A 23,219-nucleotide genomic window follows, 5' to 3' on the forward strand; every position below is an offset into this window, starting at 1 on the left:
GAGATACTTTGAGATTAGGCACTATTTCCACTTAAATTTTCACCCTTTAATTTTATCATCTGTGTTAGTTTCTTGGGGCTCCTGTAAAAAACTGCTGCAAACTGGGTGGTCTAAAACAACAGAAATTTATTCTTTCACAGTTTAGGAAGCCAGAGGTCTGAAACTGAGGTGTCTGCAAGGTTGGTTCCTTCTGAAGTCCCCCAGGGAGAATTGGCTCCATGCCTCCTACCTTCTGGTGGCTGTGGGTAGCCCTTGCTTCACAGCTGCTTCACTCCAGTGTTTGCCTCTGTCTCCACATGGACCTCTTCCCTGCCTGGGGGCCTCTGTCCACTCATCTTCTCATGGGGACACCAGTCATTGGATTTAGAGCCCACTGCAATCTAGTATGGCTTCATCTTAACTTGGTTACATTTGCAAAGACTCATTCCAAATATGGCCATATTCACGGGAACCTGGAGTCAGGACTTCAACTTTTCAGGGGACACAATTCAGCCCACCACACCATCCACTGGTGGATCTTGCCTGCAGCTGCTTTTACTGTGGGAGGGGCTCTTTCAGGACCGGGCCGGTGTCCTTTCAATACGGCTCCTCTTTATTCCTTCCTTCCTCCTTTCCTCTCTTCCTTCTCCCTTTTGCTCTTCCTCACTTTCTAGAACCACAAGATGCTCCAGGCTCATCTTCTCATCTTGTATATTCTTTGTCTCAGCGTTGGAATCCACCACTATTCAAGGAGCCCTGGTTCCTTTATTGGAGAACAGTGTTTAGAAATGAAGATCGGGCAGTAGGTGTCCTCGTTGATCCTGGGGTGTCACTGCTTCTGGGCATGCACATACCTACACACACACTACTCACCCATACATTTACACACAGCTTTATGTATCTATCTTTAGGAAAAAAGTGCGAGTCATGACTGATGCCTCTGATCCCAGTCTAGCTCCATACGGTTCGCTCGAACCTTCCAGCTTTCCTTCTTTGTAACTTTTTTCTCCTACAGTGAAGAAAACTGGTTCTTACTAGCTATACTATTTTTACAGACGTGTCAACTTTAGCATATACATAAAGTAGCTTGAACATATACCCCTGCGGGAAATAGATTTCCAGCTAGAGCACAGTGTTGTGTACTATTCTTCTAGGTTTTAGCCTTAGAGAATCTAGGCAGAAGCCCGTTTATCAAAGTTACTTAAGTCAGCGCCTTCACCCCTACCCTTTGGTGTGGTTATGTGATTCAGTTTTAGCAGAGTCATTTGTCTTCACCTGAATTCCATCTTTCCTTCATATCCTTATTAATTTTTTAAAAAATTTATATACAGCAGGCTTTACTGTTTGTGGTGCCTCATTGGATTTTGACCTTGAATTTTCAAGTGTGTCTGGTTGTTTTTTTGTCTTTATCTTTGTTTTATTTATTTATTTTGCCTTGAAAACAAGATGATCAAGAACTTAGGCTAAGGAAGTAGAAAAGGTGATTTCTACAATTTTCAGCTCATGAAAACCAGGAACCCCAGAATGAATGCACCAGGGAGGATGTTAGGAAGTCCCCAAATCTCACAGGGGAAGGGGTCACTTGGGTGACAGGTGCTGTTCTTAGTTGACCCGTCTTTTGATGTCGTCGCTAGGCTCCTCCCTAGGAGTCAGCTCTCCCCCGGCACCGTCAGGTCCTGGGGAATTTGCCAGGGACTGTGCGTGCCTTGTGTGCTCCCGCACTTCCTTCTCAAATCTGGATATCTAGGCTTCCTGCGCCCAGATCTGATCTAGTGGAAAGGTAAGGAGACCCTCCCTTCCCTCCCGCGGACGACAGCAGAACGCTGGGGCTTGGAAGTGGGGGTCCCGCGACTCAGGGCTGGGCTGCGGTCAAAGGAGACTGTGTTTTGCCCCTGATGTCCTTGCCAGTTCTTAAATCCTCTGACCCTTGTGTCTGTGGGGCAGGTTCTACCCAGGGCTTCCTTTGTTCATTCCTCATCTTCCGAGGACCATTCCTCAGGACTGTTCTCAGATCTTCTTGGAGGTCCCTCATGGGAGCGCCGAACCCCTGAAAGGGCACTTGGGACTTCTGTGCCCCGGGCGCTCTGTAGCTGCCCAGCTGGTGTCAGGGCTCACCGGATTGATTCCGCTGCTGTCCCGGCAGCGGGTAGTCGGCCTTGTACAAAGCTGGCGCGTGCCCCCTCTGCCGGCCGAAGGTGAGAACTGCAGACAGCCTAGCTTCTTGGCCATTTATTATTGGTGGTGTTCCTTCTTTCAGTTCAGAAAGTATGTACGCATGATTATTTAATGAATACATAAATAACAAAAGTCTGCCTGTAAAAATGAAAGAATATCATTAGCTATTTTATGGGTGTGAAAATTTCAGTTTGCGTTTTTCCTAACCCATTTTCTGACTCTACCAGTGGGTCTCTATTGTCTTTCTCAGAGGAAACCCCAGGTTCTGACCTGGGAACTTGTTTCTCTGCAGGCGTGACCTTTGATGCTGGTAGGAATAACTGAGTTTCATTTTGGAGGAAACCCCTTGCCCTGAATCCTGCCATGGAAGTGGTGTGACCATGAGAAGCAGTGTGGTCTGGGAGAACTAGCCTGGCCTTTGCTGTTGGTTTTGAATCCTGGCTCTGCCACTCACTGCCGTGTGATACTGGGAAATTACTTTCTAAGACGCAGTTTCCTCATATGTAAAGTGACCTATCTCCCAGGATTTTTAAAGACTAGAAAAATGCATGCAAATCATGGTGCCTGCTGCAGTCTCCAGGACCACCGTGACAGAGGACACTGCCATTGTAAGCATCCAGGCTTGGTAAGCTACCAGGTAAGGGGTCTGTGGGTGTCTGTCCCACCACAGCTGATCAAGGTGGCCTGTGAAGAGGTCCAGCACACATAGCTTTGTCCAAAGGTAGAGCTGATCCAGGAAACTTCTTGCTCTGAAGCTGAACCACAGTTAGAGTTCAAAGCCTCATGGAAGAGCCACGGAATAGAAGAGGAGCCACATTTCAAGGAGGCAGAACTACAGGGGTAGAAGAAAGAGCTGAGGATGAAGAGGTAGCGTGTGCAGGGGGCAGTTCATACTCCATCAGCTCTTCTGGAATGGTGCTCCCTCCTTTGGAGAACTCTTCTCCTTCTTAGAACCCATCCAGGTGCCCTGCTGACGGAGCTGGATGTGACTGAGGTGGGCCTCAATGGGGCCTCTCCCTGGGATGTTTGAAACTGGAGCTGGAGAAAGTGGTTTATTTCTTTTCTTTCTTTCTTTTTTTAATTGAAGTATAGTCAGTTACAGTGTGTCGATTTCTGGTGTACAGCACAATGTTTCATGTATTTCTCATGCTGGAGGCCTGCTTCCTGCCTTGTGGAGGAAACTGATCTGAAGAAAGGAAGGGATCATGCAGAGAGAAGAGAGGCCATCCTGGTTGCTGTTGAGACCCAGATTCAGTTGATCCCAAGGCCCTAATGCCCTTTTGAGTTTTATGGACATTCCAGGGACATTCCTCTTTTATCTTACCTCCTTTGGGTTGAGTTTCTATCACTTGCAACAACAACATCCCAGGGCCAATGCAATTACTCTCAGAGAAGTGGACACACGGGAGTGTCAGGGCCACAAGGGTAAGTGATGCCAGGTGTCCAGCTTTACGGCTGAGACTGCCCAGTGCTGCCTCGGATCCATAGCCAGGTGCCCTGGCCCTGGCGTGGCTTCTGCTCTGAAATGCTCTTGCAAACCCTTTCCCTTTTATTGCCTTAGGAAAACCTCCCTTTCACCATCATTCTTTGATTTACCATAGGGCTGGTTATTACAGCTCCCATAAGAGCACAACTTTGGCGTTCAGATGACTTTGGTCATCTGTGACCTTAAGCTTTTCAGATCTCAATCTTCTAACTAAAGGGTGAAGATAATATGTGCCTCTTAGGATGGCCGTGAAGACTGTACAGGCTTGGACAGATAGTGAACTTAGCATGGGGCTGAGTAGGACCAGGGCTCACTCAGAGCTGCCTCAGAGTTGCCAAATTCGCACTGTCTTTCGTGAAATAAATGATAGAGTGATGAGAATCTGGTCATTTGAGAGTGGATTCTTGATGCCTCTGCCACAGTCACATCACTTAGCATTTGAGGATGGATCCAGGGTAGTGGTGGGAGGAAATGGGAGAGGAGGAGGGACCGGGTAGAAGAGGGAACATTTGAGGTTCTTTCTGGGCCTGAGATTCTTCTGGAACCAAGTCAGATACCTTAAGTGAGAGAATGATCTCATTGTTCTGATGTTAAATGGGCCCAGATCTACAAGATAAAGGGTGTGCTGTTTCCCTGGGTGTTCAGGTGGTAGTCTTATCTTATCCCTCTTAGGATAAGACTTGAATGTGGTCTAGTCTTAAAAAAGAACTTGATCTCTTTTTATTTGCAAGTAACTCTAGCTGAGAAATTATAGGGAAAATGCTCTTGGAATAGTAACATGATACTCAAATTGCAAAATTTATGAGCTTGCTTATTATGACTATCTTAAAATTGACCAAATCAAAAAACACCAAACAAAACAATCCCTCTAAACTAACTAACCAAGCCTATCAAACCCAAGATTTGTATCTTGCATTAAAGAGGCATCTTATTTAATAAAAATGTATTTGGGACAAGGGAGGATGAAAGAAATAGGTCAGTTTTCATGACTTAAATATTCACTTCAAACACAGCGTGACTTAAAATTGTGACTAGGCATAAATTACTGGGTGGTTAAATGGTTAAATGATGAAAATCATGAGAATAAATAATCAGAATGAGAACAAAATATATATTAAACATGGAGTGTCCCCAAGCTGCATGTTTGCCTTGAGATGATTGTTAATGATGCAGGGAGAAAAGGACTTATCTAGTTTAGAGATTGTTCAATATTATTAGAAGTGGTTCAGAGAGCTCTGGTGGTCAGAGAAACCAAATTTAGTTATTAAAAAAAGTGGTAAGTGCTACTCATAAAAAGTGGTCCAATGTGAGATGGCCTTCACTGGGTGACAGAATCACATCTAACATCGATTATTTACCTGGTGCTGGGGATGCGCTGAGCACTTGATACCTTGTCCCTCCTGTAGGTCGAAATCCTGCCACAGGGAGGCCGAGCCGCCTCTGCCACTTCACAGGTGACAAGGCTGAGGAAAGGAATCGCCAGATACTTTGCACTCACTGCTCACGTGGCCTGGATGGCCTGGGACCCACCTCATGCTTGGCAGGAAAAGGAATTCCTAGTCCTGTGATCATCATGCAAAGACCAACACCACTGATGTAGGCAGTTTCAGAGATTCTACAGCCTTGGAAGACCTGGAGGTCACCACGCGGGGCTGCAGGTGTTAACCACAGAGCCAACCCCCGGGTACTGTTTCTACCACGAGGAGCCAAGAGAAAAGTGATATCTGAGTCTCATGTCACAAATACATACCCTTTTTCCTTCTTCTCCAGGATCTGAAAGATTGAGTTCAAACTGAAAAATGTGGTCAGCTAGGTTTCCCAGAGCTTGGTCCCACTGTTTTTTTGTTTTTTTTTTTTTTTTTTAAGGTTTTTGTCTCAATTTGGGAGTAATGTCCTCAGGGAAACAGGGCCTCCTGATGGAGACCAAACCTTCACTGGCTACTCAGTTCCACTCTGTGCCCACCTTTCCACAGACCACCACACAGCCTCCTTATTCAAATGGAGCAGGGCGGTCTGAAGAGCATGAATAACAAGTGTAATTTCTTTGCCGTCAAATCCACACAGACTGTGCCCCCGCAGCCCTGCGTGTGTACCTTGATCACAACGTTTTCCAATTTAATAACTAGCATTCAGAATCTTAGTTCACTGCATGGTGTCTCTTCCACTATATGTGAAGAGCTTTTATTCCTTCATTCAACAACTCATGTACTGAGTTCTCACCTGTGTCACACACGCTCCTGCATCTAGGAGAAAGGTACTTGTTGATTACAGTCACTTTTGTTGAAATAAAATTGCTAATAGTCAACTCCAAGCACCTGACTTGAATATGCTGGTAAGAATCATCTGTAATCAGCATATTGAATAAATCTGCCTAAAATGTTGTCTCTTAAAGTGGCTGAGGGTGCTTCAGAAGTCAGTAGTTTAGATATGTCTACTATAATCTGACACATTTGAGAAACTTACGAATTTAGAAAATAAGCAACTTATTTCCATAAATCAACAGAGTGTTTACCATGAAAAACAAATGCCAGCTTGCTCTGTTTAATTATCACCAGCAGTAAAATAGATTTCAAAACGAGTGAGGAGTAATCTAGAAAAAACATAATAAACAGAAAGCAAGAATGTCCACATTTTCATCATGAAGACTCATACAAATAGGAGCCTCCGCTTGGTGAAGAGTGAAGTCCAAGTTCAAGACCAGAGGCTGAGAGGCTGCATTCCTGCGTCTGCACACAGATAACAGAACTAAGGAAGCCAGAGATCTGTGCTTATGTCCTTGCCCTTGGTGCCTCCTTCCTTCTTCCTAAGGCCTCCTGCTGAGAGATACTGATGGAGGAGTTAAGGAATGCAAGGGAAGTGGAGGGCGGTGGGGAGAGGCAAGATAGGAGCAAGAGATAAGAGTTATGAACTGCTATGCATAAAATAAATAAGCTACAAGGATATATTAGACGGCCAGGGAACATAGCCAATATTTTATAATAACTATAGAGTATAAACTTGTGAATCACTATGTTGTACACCTGAGACTTATAATACTGTATATCAATTGTAACTCAATTAGAAAGAAAGAAGAAAAGAGATAACCTCACCCGTAGGGTCCACAGCAGAGGAAGACTGAGGGAAATGGTGACTGGCTAACAGTTACTGAATGTGGACCAATGCGCAGGTGCTAAGAACCTCAAATTCTTTTCATTCTTTGGTGTGCGTGGCGGGGTCTGGTTTGACAGTTATAACAATATGCTACCATCTGCTCTGGAAATCTGGGGAAAATATCTAATTTCATATTTATATGATAGTTCAATTTTCCCCAGTAAAAACTGAAATGTAACTACTTGGCCCAAGAAACCCACATGTAATATAGAAAAAATCTTACATCAAAATCAAGATTTAGGATGGTAAATATCCACGTGGTGCTCTTTGCTAAGATCATGGAGAAGGTGAGGTCCACTTCTAACCACAGCCAGCGCCTTACATTCAGAGTGCATCTGAGCTATCCTAAGCTGTCCAGAATGTTTGAGAAGTGTCACTCTTGTCAGCATCACTTTTCTGATTAGGGGTGACACCAGGCTGCAGATGGAAGATATTATACAGATCAGAGGGTTCAGCCAGTTGCTGGATAACCTGAGGAATAAGGCTAAAATCTGGAGTCTTTCCCCAACCTAAAGATTCTGACTTTTCCTCTGACATCCTTTGGTGGAGCCTGGATATTGGGTTAGAGACTAAAGGGGCCAGGATTGGTTTAAGAAACAAAATAAAAACACTTGAAATTCTTGGTGTTCTGTTAACCTTTCTGAAGCAGTCATTCACACAAAAAGAATCTTTAAGAGCTTGAGAGTTGCTCATGATGGTGAACTCTCTGCAGTAGTCCTAAAATGTAAAATTAGGTACATAGGTCAATGCAGAAGTATGTTTCTGTGCCAGGGAAAGAGACTTGTCTGCATGGATACCTCACCTTACCCTTCTCTTGTCTGATTCTTCTTCCTTCATGCTTCTGTTTTGGAGGTGCCAGTGGGAAGCTGGGATGGCTACTTGAACCAAAGGTTTAGATTTAGATTCCTTCTGTGTCAGACTAAATGTAAACAATATCTTTCAGCCTCTTGCAAATTGGCTCTACCCTGGGCTTTTGTGTTTTGAGGACCTGGTGTGGCAGAGATCATAAGCAGACCATCTCAAAACTCAATGTCCATTCTCCGTACCTTCTCAGTACTTGAATCCTGAATTTAGTTGGGAGAGTCATGCTTGTAGCTAGGAAGGTAAGTTTTCCTGGCCTTTCTGGCAGCTAGATGTGACCAAGTAACCAGATTTGGTTGACCAATGAGGTATATGCAGAACGATTGAATTATACCTCTGGAAGGTCCTTAATAGAGAAGGAGTGAGAACTTCTGACCCTTTATTCTTTTTCCTACATGGAAAGCAACTGTAATGACTGGAACCCCAGCAGGTATTGTGGACCATACAGTAATCTTGAGAAGGAAGCCAAATGATAGAAAGAGCGTAAGTTGCTGATATTGTGGAATCCTCTACCAGCCTGGACTGCTTCCTCCAGACTTCTTTTATGTAAGAGATAAATAAATCTCTATTTTTATAACTCATTTAGCACATGCAGCTGGACCTAATCCCAACAGATACACTTGGAAATTGCTGAAGGAACGACTCTGAAATAGTAAGCATTTGGTGTACTAAATACAATAGCAAGCAAACCAAAAATGCAATTAACAATGCCAAAAGTTTATCCTTTAAGGGCTCAAAGTGATCTTGATGTAGTGATGGCTTGTCACCAAGCAAACCCAGAAAAATGTATGTTTGTTAAGCATTTGTAAGGGTGTTGACCTTAAAGATGTTGAAAGGCTCAGAAATCATGTTTTATGTTTAATAATTACCAAAATGGAGTGATGACATTATGACAATTTCCAGAAGTACATACTATTATTCTTCTCACTTAACTGATGGGCAAATAGAAGGGTACTTGTCCAAGGTCACATGGCAAAGCTGGAAATCCAACCAAGGTCAGTCAGATTTCAGAGCCTGTGTTATGGAACACCATACATAATAAAGCAACGTCCACATTCATATTTTTCTAGGTAATCTTGACCATCTTTAAATCTCCATTAAGCCATGTCAGAATAGCTGTCCTTGTTTTTATCAATTAGAAAGCTGAAACTCAGAGAAAGCTGTTCATTCTTAAGGTAAGATCTGTACATGTAGTCATGGCATCAAGAGTTAGAACTCCAAAGACAGAGAGCCAAAGCATTCTTAGCAAACCAACCTAGTCTCTTCCTCAACTATAATTTAATAGTCTAGCTCTTTACATTCAAAGAAACATCAAGGCTCACTAATGCTCAGTCTTGGAAAATTAGAACCACATTCGAGTTAAGACACACAGACACATGTGTTCTTACATTTTAATCAGAATCAGACATTACATGGCACAAAACACTCCATCTATCTCTTTGCTCATCCAAATCTCATGAACTTAAAACCCAAATAGGACATAAGCAGTTTAAAGAACGATTTTGACTGGACCCCCAAATCCCAAAGGAGATGAAAAAGTAATAATGTAAAAAAGTTAAGGTCAAGGTGTCTTGCTATCACAGCTAATGACTAACCATTTGTTTATGGGTGGCTCCTGCTCCACTCTGACAGCTGCTAAGCTTAACTCTCTGTCCAGCAACAAGTAGTTAGTTATTAGTTCCCTGGATGATTGTCCCTGTAGGTAAGCCATGCTCTGGGGAGGATACATTAGGCACTTTGTGGGAGTTACCTTTCCCAGGCTGGGTATAACGTTTGGCTCTCAAAAGCAAGATAAAGAATTTACAGTCAAACAGAATGTTCTGCGAATCTGTGACCGTGGGATTAAGTGCTGGGACTTCAGCGCATCCTCAAGAACACCTGCACTGGATGTTCTGGGGGAGCTTTGCGGGCTGGGGAGCAGGCTGTTTAATCTCTACGCGTGCTGTGCAGCCCAGCACGGTGCCCCTCTCTGACTTTCATTCTGGTGTCCTGAGTGATAGCTCATCCAGACAGTGGTCCGGTCCACGTTTAGCACGCGGCCTGACGCAGGCACTCGCAGCCATCAGAACAGATGCTGGGTGTCAACCCCTGTTCAGGCTGCACCCGTGCGTGCGTGCGGCAGACTATCCGCTCTGCGTCTAAGGAGCAGACGCGTCCCCACAGGCCCCAGGGCCACGCCAGTTTATATGCCTGAGCAAATCCCCTCCCCTAATCGGCCTCGTCCACATCTTCTCCTGCAGTCGCTGCTTCTAGCGCAGCAAGGGCTTCGGCCACCTCTGCGTCCTCCTCCGCCTCCAGCCCCCCGCTCCTGTCTCCACTGGAGCCCGGGCTCTCCTCCAACCCGTTTCTCGAATCACCCACAGGCACGTCCTGAGCTGGATCCTCCTCTTTAAAGTAGACATTTAGAACTTCAGTTGCCACGGCCTCGTTTAATGAATCCCAGCTTCTCTTCACGGAGAAGGGTATATTCATCCCGTGGTCCCCCGCCCTGGGCTGAACGCCCTCCCGGGGCTCCTCCTCAGCGCGGTTCTTGAAAAGACAATCCTGTTCTCCGTGATCAGCGTTGTCTTCAGCCGAGCCCCGGAGCCGAGGGTAGTCCGGGGCGGGTATCTGGAGGACGTGGTCCTGTGCTTCCCGGGCAGGATGTTCTGCCTTGGGAGGCGCTCTGGAGTCCCCAGGTGGGATGACTCGGGTCTCTTCTGAGGCCGGCAGCACACGGTCCGGTTCGCTGGCCCTGCCCCCTTCAAGGTAGGGCTGAGTCGGGCGAACCCCGTTGGCGGTACTGGCCCAGGAGCCCCCGTCACCCTGGGGGTGGGCTGGGTCCCCAGTGAGCTGCAGGGCGGCAGTGGGGCCGATGCCATTGACGGCACCGCCAGCCTTCTCGGCACAGGGACTCCCTCCGGGGTCCCCCTGAAGGAGCGGTCCTCCGTGCGGCCAGCAGGGCTCCAGCGGACCAGCCGTCCTGCTTCTGCTCGCGGTCTTCTTCGCGTCCTCGCTCGGAAGGTCATTTCTATGCACCAGGACTTCGCTGCTCTGCTTGCCTTTTAATTTGACAGTGTCGTCTTCATCTACCTTGCAGCTGCTTACTTCGTTGACGTAACCAGGGGAGGGCACTTGAACTGGATCAAAGAGATAGCTGGGGGTGAGAATGATGATCAGTCAGGTTAATTGTTAAGTAATTTTATTTATTAATACCTTTATAAATAACTGCCTTCATTAATACTTCCTACTGCAGGCTCTGCTGCTTTCCATTCTCCCGTTAACTTACTTTCCATGATTAGTTACTCTTTCAAGCATATTTGTGTGTCTAAATCAGATACAGTTGGTATAAAAATGTTCTACCACTGGACACAGATCTCAGGAAGAGACTCACAAGGGGGCTGGAAGAAGGTAAAGAACAAAGTGGTTCATGAAATGTAAAAAACAAAAAAGGCAATAAATAAAACAAACGCCTAATGACAGGAAAATAAGTGGCTAAGAACTGATGGTACAACCCCTCAGAGGAATATTTATAGTCATTAAAATAATAAATATGCAGCCTGGACTTGCATGAAAGATACTTATAAGACTTTTTTTTTTTTAAATAAAGCTTAACATCAGATTATGGTTATAGTGGAATAAAATTTATGTATGTATTACATGTGTGTATCTAGATCTGTCTACACATAAACATAGACACAGATATGGAATAGAACTAACATAATACAGGTAGTTTTATTTGTTAAGGAAGCAAAATCATCAGTTAATTTTTCCTCTTTATTTTATGTAGAATTATATTTATGTTACCCAAATTTTTATGAAATAGAATCTGGACAAAATTAAAAGCATATACGTGACTAGGGTGATTTATTTTCAGTGATGTCATTTCAGGCATCTTCTAAATCCCAAGCTTTTCTTTGCATTGAAGTTCTCTGCGGAAATGCAAATTTATTCCAAACAAAAATCAGCCACAGAGAAAGGCAGTGTTCCCAACATACTCTGGACATTGTGAAAAAAAAAGTTAAAAAAAATCTAGATCTCATGTTCTTTTAAATGATATTAAAGCAGTTCCAAACTCAATGTCCTGGCCATGCTGGTCATGCCCCAAGCTGGATAACTGTACTGAATCCATGTAGGGTCTTTAAAAGTGCCTCCATGGTAATCACGAATTCCTCCATTTGGAATAGGTATTTTTTCAACTTTACCTTTGTAACATTTTACAGCACCTGCACCCCATCTGGATTATTTTTTGTTACCATCTGGAAAAGAAAGCATAAAAAGGGGAGAACAGAGTGAATGACATTTTAGTAGGAATTAAGTTTGCTTTTTCTTTCCTAGAGACTCAAAGTTGGTAGAGTTATAATTTTTGGCAAAAGGATAACGTGTGTTGAGGAGGGCACTGGTGACCTGGAACACCTTTACGTATCTAAAATCACTGATTTAACAAAATAAGAAATGAAAGAGGAGAAATTACAGCCAATATCCCAGAAATACCAAAAAACCATAAGAGAACACTATGAAAAATTACATGGCAACAAATTGGACAACCTAGAAGAAATGGATAAGTTTCTAGAAACATACAGTTCACCAAAACTGAATCAAGAAGAAATAGATAATTTGAATGGACTGATCACTAGAAATGAAATAGACTAAAAAAAACCTCCCTGCAAACAAAAGTCCAGGACTGGGTGGCTTCACCAGGGCATTCTACCAAACATACAAGAAGAACTTACACCAATCCTTCTCAAACTCTCTCAGAAGACTGAAAGAGGAGGGAACACTCCCAAACTCATTCTATGAAGCCAGCATCACCATGATACCAAAACCAGACAAAGATACTACCAAAAAAGAAAATTACAGGCCAGTATCTTTAGTGAACACAGATACAAAAATTCTCAACAAAATATTAGCAAACAGAAAACAACAATACATAAAAAAGATCATACACTACAATCAAGTTGGATTCATTCCAGGGACACAAGGATGGTTCAACATACGCAGATCAATCAATGTGATACACCACATCAACAAAAGAAAGGACAAAAACCACATGATGATCTCAATAGATGCAGAAAAAGCATTTGATAAAATTTAACATCATACACGATAAAAACTTTTACCAAAGTGGGTATAGAGGGGACATATCTCAGCAAAAAGAATAAAACATGAAAAAACCCAAATCACCAATTCAGAGTTTTCAAACATTAATTGACACTTGTTTCTGTGCCAGACCTTTTTCTCAACCCTGGGAGTTCTATATGTCATCTCCATTTGCAAATGAGGAAATGCAGGTTGAAGAACGCTGGTGGAAGAACAGTGGAATTGAAAAGGATCTGAGCATTTTCTCTTCCATTGCCCTCTACGCGGGACATGGACGTAACCAGTCCCCATGTGGCAGCAGGTGGTGTAAGAGAGTGGAGGGATTAGCTACTCCAGTATTAAAGGTCAAGGTGCGGCAGCTGACCTATGAGTTCCCTGTTCCAGACCCGAGGAGGTCACAGCCGGACTCATCAGCTCAAGCTTCAACTGGACTAAACGGCTCCTGTTTTGCCTTTCCCATCACGGGCCAATCCCATTTATGACCCATGGTCTCCATGTCTCCACTCTCTCGCAGCTCAAGGACACGCCCCTTCGGGCTCCCTGGCGGGACACAGATTCATGTCTGTGCTTCTTTCATTTCCAACTTGCCCACTGTCCCCTGACCTTTCCCAAGCTGCATTTTCCCTCATGCTTGCTCTCTGAATAAAACCTTCTCTTCATGTCAAACCGACCATGCTGTTCTGGTCTGTTCTCTGAAAATCCTAAAAATTAGTGTGGAAGACTCTTTACGTCATCTTCCATTTCTAAGAGCTACAACCTTCAAGAAGACAAGCCAGTGACAGAATCTAAAGCACCAGTCCCTCTGTCTCCGGAAGATGCGTGTGCTCAGCAGAGAGCGGATCATCATTGCTGGCTGTGTCACTGCTGGACTCTGTTCTCTCTCCTTCCTTTTTTCAATCATGGATGAATTTCCCAGGATAATACTTCATAAGCCTTTATCCACAGAGAAAATGACTGGTGCCTTTTAAGAAGTATAGACTAGTTGGGTGGTTAGAGGAAACTCGATTTACATTAATAAATAAAACCCACAAATAACCTCCTATGGAGGGCTGCAAAATAGCCTCCCAAAAGACATCCAATATCCAGATCTTAATCTCTGGAACTTGTGTCTGCTACTTCATATGACCAAAAAAGGTCTTTGCAGATGTGACTACAGATTTGAGATGGGGAGATCACCTGGATTATCTGGTTCAGGTCCCAGCTCTGCTGTGAAACTTTCGGCCTCAGCTATTTCTTCTGTAAATGGGGATAATGATATATCTACTGCACAGCCTTGCTGGGGATTATACAAGTTAAAATTCATAATAAGCATACATTTGTTTCTCAGCTCTGTCTGGATACAGCATGTTGAAAAAAAAAAAAAGATGGCAGCTTTGCACCTAAGAAAGAGGTCATCTAGTTACCATGACACACACATACAAACAACAGCTTTAACAACAGCAGGTAACACTTGTTTCTGGAATAAAGGCCAAATGGAATATTTCTATCAACGGTGGCACCAAGTGACAGACACAAACCCCAGGTGCAACAAGAGTTCCACAGAGAGAGACATCATTGGGGGCTTAGCCAGTAACATGTGTGCCCAACCTTTTGCATCTTCAAAGCACTCTCAGTGACATTACCCTGCCTCCCAAGCCCCGGATTTTGTTCCCAGCCTCTGCTCCCCACGGGCCCATTGTTGGCAAATAACTCATGTATCAGCTGGACAAACAGGTTCAAGAGCACCACCTACAACCTCCTCCCCTCCATCGACCCCTCTCCTCTCCCACCAGCCCTCCCCTGCCCCTTCTCCCCTCCCCCTCCCCCACCTGCTCTAAAATCCGGCCCCTTTCCACGCTTACAGTACTTTTATTTATCTTGGACTCCGTTTAAAAACAAAGACAACAATAATAGTCAGGAGGATAGGTGGCAAGAAAAAGACAAAGAAAAGGAAAAAAAAGGGCAGCTTTGGCTTGTCTGAGAGAAGGCAGACTGTAGGTCATGATAACGCTGAAGCAATCGTGAGATAACGAATCACTGAAAAATATCAGGTAAATCAACTTTAGGATGGTAGGTTCCAGAGTGGTAGGTGGGGAAGGTTTTCTTCTGAAAGGAAGAAAGAAAGAAAGAGGCTCATCCTGAGCAACACCCTGAGCTGTTCCCAGAGTCTCTGAGGCTGAGCAAGGTCAACCTGACCCTGGGGCACCTGCTCCAGGCCGTAGCTGGAGAGCCCGTCCCCACCGTCTGCGGTCAGGGCCACCGAGCAGTGTGCACGAAACCGAGGTGACTGCTGACATCTAACAGCCCAGCTAGAGAGCCTCCACTTCTCTGTTTCTTAGAGAACTGATGTGTCGTCTGTGGCTTTGGCACCCTCACCCCCCACTTTCCCCGGGGAAACCACAGGATTTATATTTTTCTTCAAAGCCATGTAATTATAAAGGGTGTTTTGATGGCTCTGCCCCTTCAAATCAAGTTTCCGGGTCCCCTCACCCCACCCCTACTGCCTCCCTTTAGGGGGCACCGCGGGGGGTTCCTACAGACCAGGTCCCCTACCTGAGGGCCATGCTCCGCGCTCTCCCCAGCCTCTTCCTGCTCAGAGCTTCTGCCCGCTCTCACACCGCCCTGTTTTCCTTCCCCAGCGACATTCCTTCTCTCAGTGAGACAGGCTCTAACGTCCAAGGTTGAGTGACCGCTGACGAAAAGGGTGGGGACTAATGTATTTACACCCAACTCCTGCCTGCCCAGGTCTACAATTATTCTTCCTTATATGATGATTCCTAATATCAACTTCGATTCAGTTCTCTCCTCACGTGTCACTCCCACACCCACTTCTTACTTTGAGTGAGCAATTCTTCCCTTTCCCAGGTGCAAAAAGGAAATATTCCACATTCAGAGCAATACATGGAAATGGGGAAAAAATACAGGCTCTTCTGAAGCAAAACCAAATTCAAAACGAGCAGTCTGTCTTCTTTCTTTCCCCCTCATTTTGACAACAACTGGCTTAAAGGTGAGAACTCAGCGGTCCAGTGCCTTCTGTTACTGAGCAGAATCAGAACTTGCTTCCTCTTTGGATAAAAGAGCAACAGTGAAGCAAAGGGCAAATCTTCTGCAACCATCATGTGGTTTACACAGGAGAAAAGCAAACACCATTAGGGTGGTGAGTCCATCCACCGCTGGTGCCTGCCCACTTCTGGAGTCACGCGTTGGGGGCTGACTCTTGTTCTGTGTTTTGTGCTGAAATTAAACATTCCTGTGTTTGAAGGTGGGCATGCGGACACCCCATCAGTTACTAGTCAAGTCTCCTTGCTGGAAAATCCTGTTTCACCAGGGGGTTAGTGATGGAGGTAGGGAGAAATGGGGAGATTGGGGCAGAGTGGGGTGGGAGCCAGGAGTTTTTCAACCAGGCAGAGAAACTGACTGAGTACCTATTAGGAAATCAAGGAATACAGAAAAAGGTTCCATCTAGCCCCAAAAGGCTGCCTTTGAATAGTGCTGATCTTAAGGAATGACAGGGGCAGGTCACATGGACACAGGAGCCAGCTTGTAGGGGTTCTCCTGGCCAAATCAGGAACTGGAACATTGGAATAAACATTAATGTAAAGGATTATAATCCACTGAATAAAACAAGGATCTATGGATCCAGAGGATATACATTTTTCAAAGGGAGAGCTCTGACTTACAAATAGAAAGCCAGGAATAATGGAACTAGAGAAATCACCATTTGACAACCATCCCAGTAATAACTGATTCAAGCAAGAATCATCTATGGATGCTGAGACTAGTTTGTGAAAGTCTGAGGAGGATGGGGCATTCAGTCTCAAAGTATCCTCCCACCACACGCTTGGGGGTAAAGGAGTATCTTTATAGCGGAGAAACTGGGCTCACAGCACCTTAATCAAATCATCAAAGATAGCATCATGAATAATGAGACTAATCAGCTACCTCTGACTCTGATGTGACGCACTGAGAACTCAGCGTCACTTCTGCAGCTTTTCTGCCGAAGGAGCATAATCTGGATTGAAGTAGGAGGCAACATCAGTCAAACCCAAACTGAGGGATGTTCTGCAAAACAACAGGTCTCTACTCTTTTAAAAAATGAAATGTTATTACCATATGACCCAGCAATTCTTCTCTTGGGTATATATCCAAAAAAAAAGCAAAGCATTAATTCAAAAAGATACATGCACCCCAATGTTCATAACAGCATTATTTATAATAGCCAAGATATGGAAACAACCTACATGTCCACCAGCAGATGACTGGATAAAGGAGATGTGGTATTTATATACAATGGAATATTACTCAGTCATAAGAAAGAACAACATTTGCCATTTGCAGCAACATGGATGGACTCAGAGGCTACTATGCTAAGTGAAATAAGTCAGATAGAGAAAGATAAATATCGTGTGATATCACTTATATGTGGAATAAAAAAATGAACAAACTAGTCAATATAACATAAGGGACGCAGACTCACAGATACAGAGAACAAACCAGTGGTTATGGGAGGGGTGGGGCACTATAGGGGTGGACTAGTGGGAGGTCCAAATACTGGGTGTGAGATGGGCTCAAGGATCTATTGTACAACGTGGGGAACACAGCCAATATTTCATAATAACTGTAAATGGAAAGTAACCTTTAAAAAACCTAGAAAAAGTAAATAAAAAAAAACCTTATAGAAACAAAAAATTTAAAGTTAAAAAATACAATGTTATAAAAAATAAAGACAGACTGAGGAACTATTCCAGACTAAACAGACACGACAGTTGAATGCTAGGCAGGATCTTTTTGGAAGAGGTCGTTATTGAAATGACGGTGAAGCTGAATAAGGTCTGTAGATTAGGCAGTAGTATTCGGTCAACGTTAGTGTCCTGATTTTGATCATTGTACTGGGGTTACATGTTCTTAGGAAATTCACAGTGAAGTATTTAGGAACAGAGGGGCATGGTATCTGTAACATATTAAAATGATTCAGGATAAAATTGTGTGTGAGTGTGTGAAGAGACAGAAAGAAGAATAGAGCAACATGGTAAATGTTAACATTTGGGGACTGAGTATATGAGGGTTCTTTGTACTTTTCTTGTTCAGTAAGTCTGACATGATGTCAAAATCAAAAGCTAAAAGGGAAAAAAGCGGGAAAGTTGAAAAAAAAAAAGCACTAATCTGATGTCAGGTCTAGTTCTCGTTCTGCTGGTCCCTGGGCTAGGACCTAAAACCTACAGGAAACCACTGCTATTAAGTGATTCCCTATAAAGAAGCACATGGGGAAAGGCCTTGGAGAGGAGCTGCCATTCTGAGTCCGTACTAAACACCTTTCTTCAATAGCCAGTCCCGGGCATTAGAACTCCAAAGACAAAGAAGATGTTTCCTGTCCTCGGGCTGCCCCCTCTTGGAGAGGGACTCAGAGTCGGGTCCTCTAGTGTTGCTCAGCTGTCTGCTCCCTTCCTGAACGCAAGCCCCCCACAGGCAATGCCTAACCCAGGGCAGTATCTTGCTCGCACAGAGCACGTCAGGCCTGGTATTCAAGTGAAGGAATGACAGGTGAGTGACGGGTGCGAATGAATGAATGCTGAGTGTGAGATTTTATAAGTGATTCCAAAAGAAGGTCTATCCCTTCCCACGATCAAATCTCACTCCACCCAGTGGTCCAAAACCAAAAGCCAAGTACATGACTTGAGCTGAGAGAGATGGGAGGACTGTGGTTCCCCTTCGCAGCGTGGGAAACAGCAAATCCTTCTTCATGTAACTCCAAGGGTCAAGGATGTCCCGTTTCCAGGGCTCCAGTCAATGGGCTTTCAGAGCAGCTGCTGGGAAGTGATTTGAGTTGACGGAAGTTGGAGTTCTTGGAAGAGAGACAGAATAAAACTAAACACTTAAATTTCAACTCCATTTTGATAAATCAACTTGTCAATGTTTAGAAAACAGTCTGGGATTTCACCTTAACCTGGCCAGCAGGTGAAGCTGAAAAATATTTAGCGAGTCACTTCTGGGTATGGACCTCTTGGACGAAAGAGGGATGGATAAAAATAACTACCAGGAACTGCAGAAACCACCAGGCGCTTTATAAAATAAATTAAAGACTGCCTGCCCAACTTCATAGATGGTACAGAATCTATAGTGGAAAAAGGATAAGAAGATAATTCTTGACTACCCAATCTCCTTCCTCAGCAGAACCATTTCCTCCTTTCTGTGCAGGCTTTGAAAACTCTCTGGAACAAAATTTTCTGGTGTGTTCCCCTTTCTCCTAAAGAGGGGCTGAACTGCAGTGATTTTGGAGAAACTGAAAGACTATACGAAGACTTTTGTTATCAGCACCATCAAACAGTCCATTTGATGTGTTCTCAATAGTCAGTGTGCTACAATACACTTGTCAGCATCACCCAGAACTGGGGTGGATGGGATATCTATGCCGAGATGTGTTCAAATGTCCACCCTCCTCCCCTGCCAAAGGGCCCCCTGGTCAAATAGGTTTGGGAATAGCAGAGATTTAAAGATGAACTCATTCATAGTTATGAAAAAGAACAATGTCACCATGTTCAACCCAGTATTTCCCCAAATTTTTTAACCACAGAACTTTTTTTCCCCCAGTAAAAGACAGTAACAACCAACAGAACTTGTGTTTTGTGGAACTTTGGGAAAAACAACTATTGAAATGACAGTCCTAATGATCAGGAGGGGTTTTGTGCCCCAAACTCATATTGTCAGATGGTGGTTGGTACTTGGGTGAGCTCAGCCGGGCAGAATCCATGCCAGGTGTAAGAAGTTCATGTCCTAGCAATGGCTCCATCACCAGCCACACAGATGTGGCAAAGTTGTGTCATCTCTTGATGGCTCAGTTTCTTCCTCTGCCCGAGTCCATGACATAGAAGCCCTCTTCCAAATCTAGCAGTCCAAGTGGTGAGTCCATGAAGGGAGTTATTCCCCTCATAGACCCTCCACCCAATTTGGCTCCCACACTGTTTCCTCATTGAACACTGAAGCAAGGCGGCGCCAACAGGACCCTTTTGCAGGTGGGGAGCCCAGCTCAGTGGTTTGTAAACTACCCACATCCCAATACTGATGCTGTGCGTTTGGGTCCCAAGTCCACACTCACCCCAACCCATGATTCTGACTGAATGCACAAATCTTCTCCTCCTGTTTCCTCCCTTCAGGCCCCAAGTCCTCCATCTCATTCCCTTCTGACTGCAGCTCTTTGGAAAAAGTCTCTGTGGCTTCTTTGTCAGAGGGAACTGCTGGCCAGCACCCTGAAGCCTTGAGATGGGGAGAGAGTGTGTAACAGCAACTTCCTCAGGAAGGGTGAGGACTCAGCTTGGGGGCAGGAATGGCAGACTCTATGAGCAGATGAGCACGGAGGAGTGTGTGTGTGTGTGTGTGTGTGTGTGTGTGTTGGGGCTGGGTATGTGTGTGTAGGGTGGGATGGAACTGATATAAACATTTGAGATTTATCACCCCACACCAGCAATTCAGCATAGTGGTTAAATGGGCAAATTAGGGTCAGAGTTGTGGGTTCCAATCCCACCTCCACCATTTTTAGCTTTGTGACCTCTAGGCAAATTTCTCAGCATCTGTGACCTTTAGCTGTCTAATCTGCAAAATGGGAATGATAAAAATTCCTGCTTATCAGGATTGTTTTGAAAATTAAATGAGGCAGAAGTATGTATGGCATTTACTATAATGCCTGGCATCCTGCCAGGGCTTATTAACGATTATAAGTAGTTAAGATTTGAGTGTTTAACATGCATCAAGTACAGTCTTAGAAACTTTCATGTATTCATTCATTTCAACTTTACAATAACCCTTTAAGGTGGAAAGCAGTATTTTATTTATTATTTTTAATTGAAGTAATTGAAGTTGATTTACAATATTATATTATTTTCAGGTATACAGCATAGTGATTCAGTATTTTATAATTATACTTCATTAAAAGTTATCAAAAAATAATGGTTATTTTCCTCGTGCTGTACAATTACATTCTCATTGCTTATCTATTTTATACATAGTAGCTTTAATCCCATACCACTATCTTGCCCCTCCACCCTCCTCTCTCCCCATTCGTAACCACTAGTTTGTTTTCTAAATCTGAGTTTGTTCCGTTTTGTTATATTCATTCGTTTACTTTTTAGAGTTCACATATAAGTGGTATCATACAGGATCTGTCTTTCTCTGTCTGATTTTTCACTAAGCATCATACTCTCTAGGTCCATCCATGTTGTTATAAATGGCAGAATTTCTTTTTTTTTATGGCTGAGTAATATACTGTTATGTATATAAATCACACCATCTTTATCCATTCATTTGTTGATGGACAGTTAGGTTGCTTCCCTATCTTGGCTATTGTAAATAGTGCTGCTCTGAACACTGGCGTGCATGTATCTTTTTAAATTAATGTTTTTGTTTTCTTCAAATATATGCCCAGGAGTAGAACTGTTGGATCATATGGTAGCTCTATTTTTAGTTTTTGAGGAGCCTCCATACTGTTTTCCACAGGGGCTGCACCAACTTACATTCCCACCAACCATCTACAAAGGTTGGAAGCCAGTATGTTATAGATAAATAAATGGATATAAAACTTAGAAAGTACTACAGCACAGCTATTATTAATGCTGTTTTTATTTTCATTATTATTTGTATCTCCTGATTATATATTATATTTAGATATTATATAATATTTCCTATTATATTAAAATAATCCCTCTTAGGAGGTTCTGTTGTTTTTGAATCTGCTGGATTACACAATAAGAAGCAGCTTGTGATCAAACAGCTTTTGCAAAAGAGAACTGATTTTGGCTGACAGAATTTCACAGGTGTGGTTTCATCTATTCGCCACCAGATGGCAGTATATACTGGTTATTTTATTTAATTTCAAGGGAGGGACTTGGTGTGGGAAAGACCTTGAACACGTGAATTAGGGCATAAATCCTGTAGGTGCTTTGCCATGTGGCAAAATTAAGGAGTAGGTGATGTGGTAAATATTCAGACAACTATTGTCACCTTTAAGTCCTGGTGGCCACGGTACCACCTTGTGGCAGGGTTTCCTCCAGCGTTGGCTGGTTACTCTGTAGTCTGGCCAGACGGTGGTGGGGTCAAAGGATTCCTATAATTCTATAGACACCTCTTTTCACATAAATGGGACCTGTGTGTCTGGACAATAATTCTGTGGCAGAGGCTGGGGGACGAAGGAGCCTGTGGGGTGTGGAGGGGTTAGATCTGATGCCACTGGGCCTGTTTCACGGTGCTTCCCTGTGGCCATCCTTGTGCTCCCCCAGACCCCGTGGGCTACATGTGGTGTGAGCTGTTTTGGGGCCACATCTTCTGGATGGGGGTACGTGGCCATGAACTAGGAGGTAAAGATAAGTCATAAAATAAATATGGCCCAATTTGAAGGTTTTGGGGAAAGAAGCCCATTATTTTTATTTAAGATAAATTCAGAATATTGGGTTTGAAAAGGTGAAATTTGCATGAGTTATTAGAATTAAACAGAAGGCAAATTTTACAGAAAATTTCAAATTCTGTTGGTAGCTTGCAGCCAGCCCTCTAGACGAGTTTCCTCTTCTTGTACCCTTGGTGGGAACTGTTTTAGGGGAAAAGTTTGAGAAGCCATGCACCTGTTCTCTGGACTGTAAATTCCTGGAGTAGGCTTCTGACTACATCAAATGAGATGCAGTTCATTATAAACCATCTCTGTGTTGCCTCACCATCTCATTTGGTTTCCCAGCTCTTCCAGTACCCACATAACCTACTAACTATAATGTCCCTGAGTTCCCATTCCTGGCTGGACCTTGCCTAGAAAGGCTTTCTAGCTAAGTTACTAAGTAATATACAGAACAGCAGTGGACTCTGCAAAAATTTTTTGGTGCTGCCTAAAGTACAGGTTGCCGTTGCTGCATACCTGACATAGGACAGGGCATGGAGAGGGTGTTCAAAGCTGGATGACCTGGAGTAAGCTGCTTAACTTCTCTGAATCTCAGCTTTGCCAGCCATTAGGTGGGGAAACAGTAACATCTAATTGAGCAGGGTTCCTATGAGAATCACATGGTTTACACACGTGGTAGGCCTAGCCACATGTGTCTGGCAAGTAGTGGGTTCCTAATAGATGTTGGCTGCTCTCCTGTTCGTGGCCATCGTCCACGAGAATATTCTTTAACTACTGGCCTAGTCACTTCTAGAAGCTGTGAATAGAAATGGGTGATGTTCTGACCAAATCCTCCCTGGAGTCCCACAGGAATCAGGCATGTCTCCAACACAGGGTATGTCTCTACGGTGGGTAAGTAGCCTTATCTGGGAGGTGGGAGAAGTCTGGAAGAAATATGAAGCAGTTAGAAAAAGTTAAGCTCTGGAAATGAAGAGGGGGTTGTAGAGGAGGCGAAGTGGAGAGAAGTTTATATACCATCGTCTTGTAAAGCTGCAAATAATGATAGATGCTTGGAATGAACTAGTTCTGGGCAATTTCCAGGGTCCTAGAGTGCCCAAACCTCAGCGAATCTTAGTGACCATCCCACCCAGCCACCTT

At 43.9% G+C, this 23,219-nt stretch overlaps 1 protein-coding gene across 4 annotated transcripts in view; it reads right to left on the reverse strand.

Moving 5' to 3' along the window:
• Positions 1-9,028: 9,028 nt before the first annotated feature.
• Positions 9,029-23,219, reverse strand: part of PGCKA1 (PDCD10 and GCKIII kinases associated 1) — a 72,312-nt gene continuing 58,121 nt past the window's right edge. For 3 of the 4 annotated variants that reach the window (XM_074349405.1, XM_010962695.3, XM_045522394.2), the window contains exons 3-4: positions 11,836-11,889; positions 9,029-10,787 (exon numbers count right to left, since the gene is read on the reverse strand). In XM_074349405.1, coding sequence (XP_074205506.1) covers positions 9,860-10,787; positions 11,836-11,867 — 960 coding nt within the window. In that variant the 5' untranslated portion in view covers positions 11,868-11,889 and the 3' untranslated portion in view covers positions 9,029-9,859. Of the gene's footprint in view, positions 10,788-11,835; positions 11,890-15,262; positions 15,870-23,219 lie in introns of those variants that run through there. The other variant, XM_010962696.3, reaches the window with a different exon arrangement.

This window comes from Camelus bactrianus, chromosome 2, assembly GCF_048773025.1.
Source record: "Camelus bactrianus isolate YW-2024 breed Bactrian camel chromosome 2, ASM4877302v1, whole genome shotgun sequence".
Lineage (NCBI taxonomy): Eukaryota > Metazoa > Chordata > Mammalia > Artiodactyla > Camelidae > Camelus > Camelus bactrianus.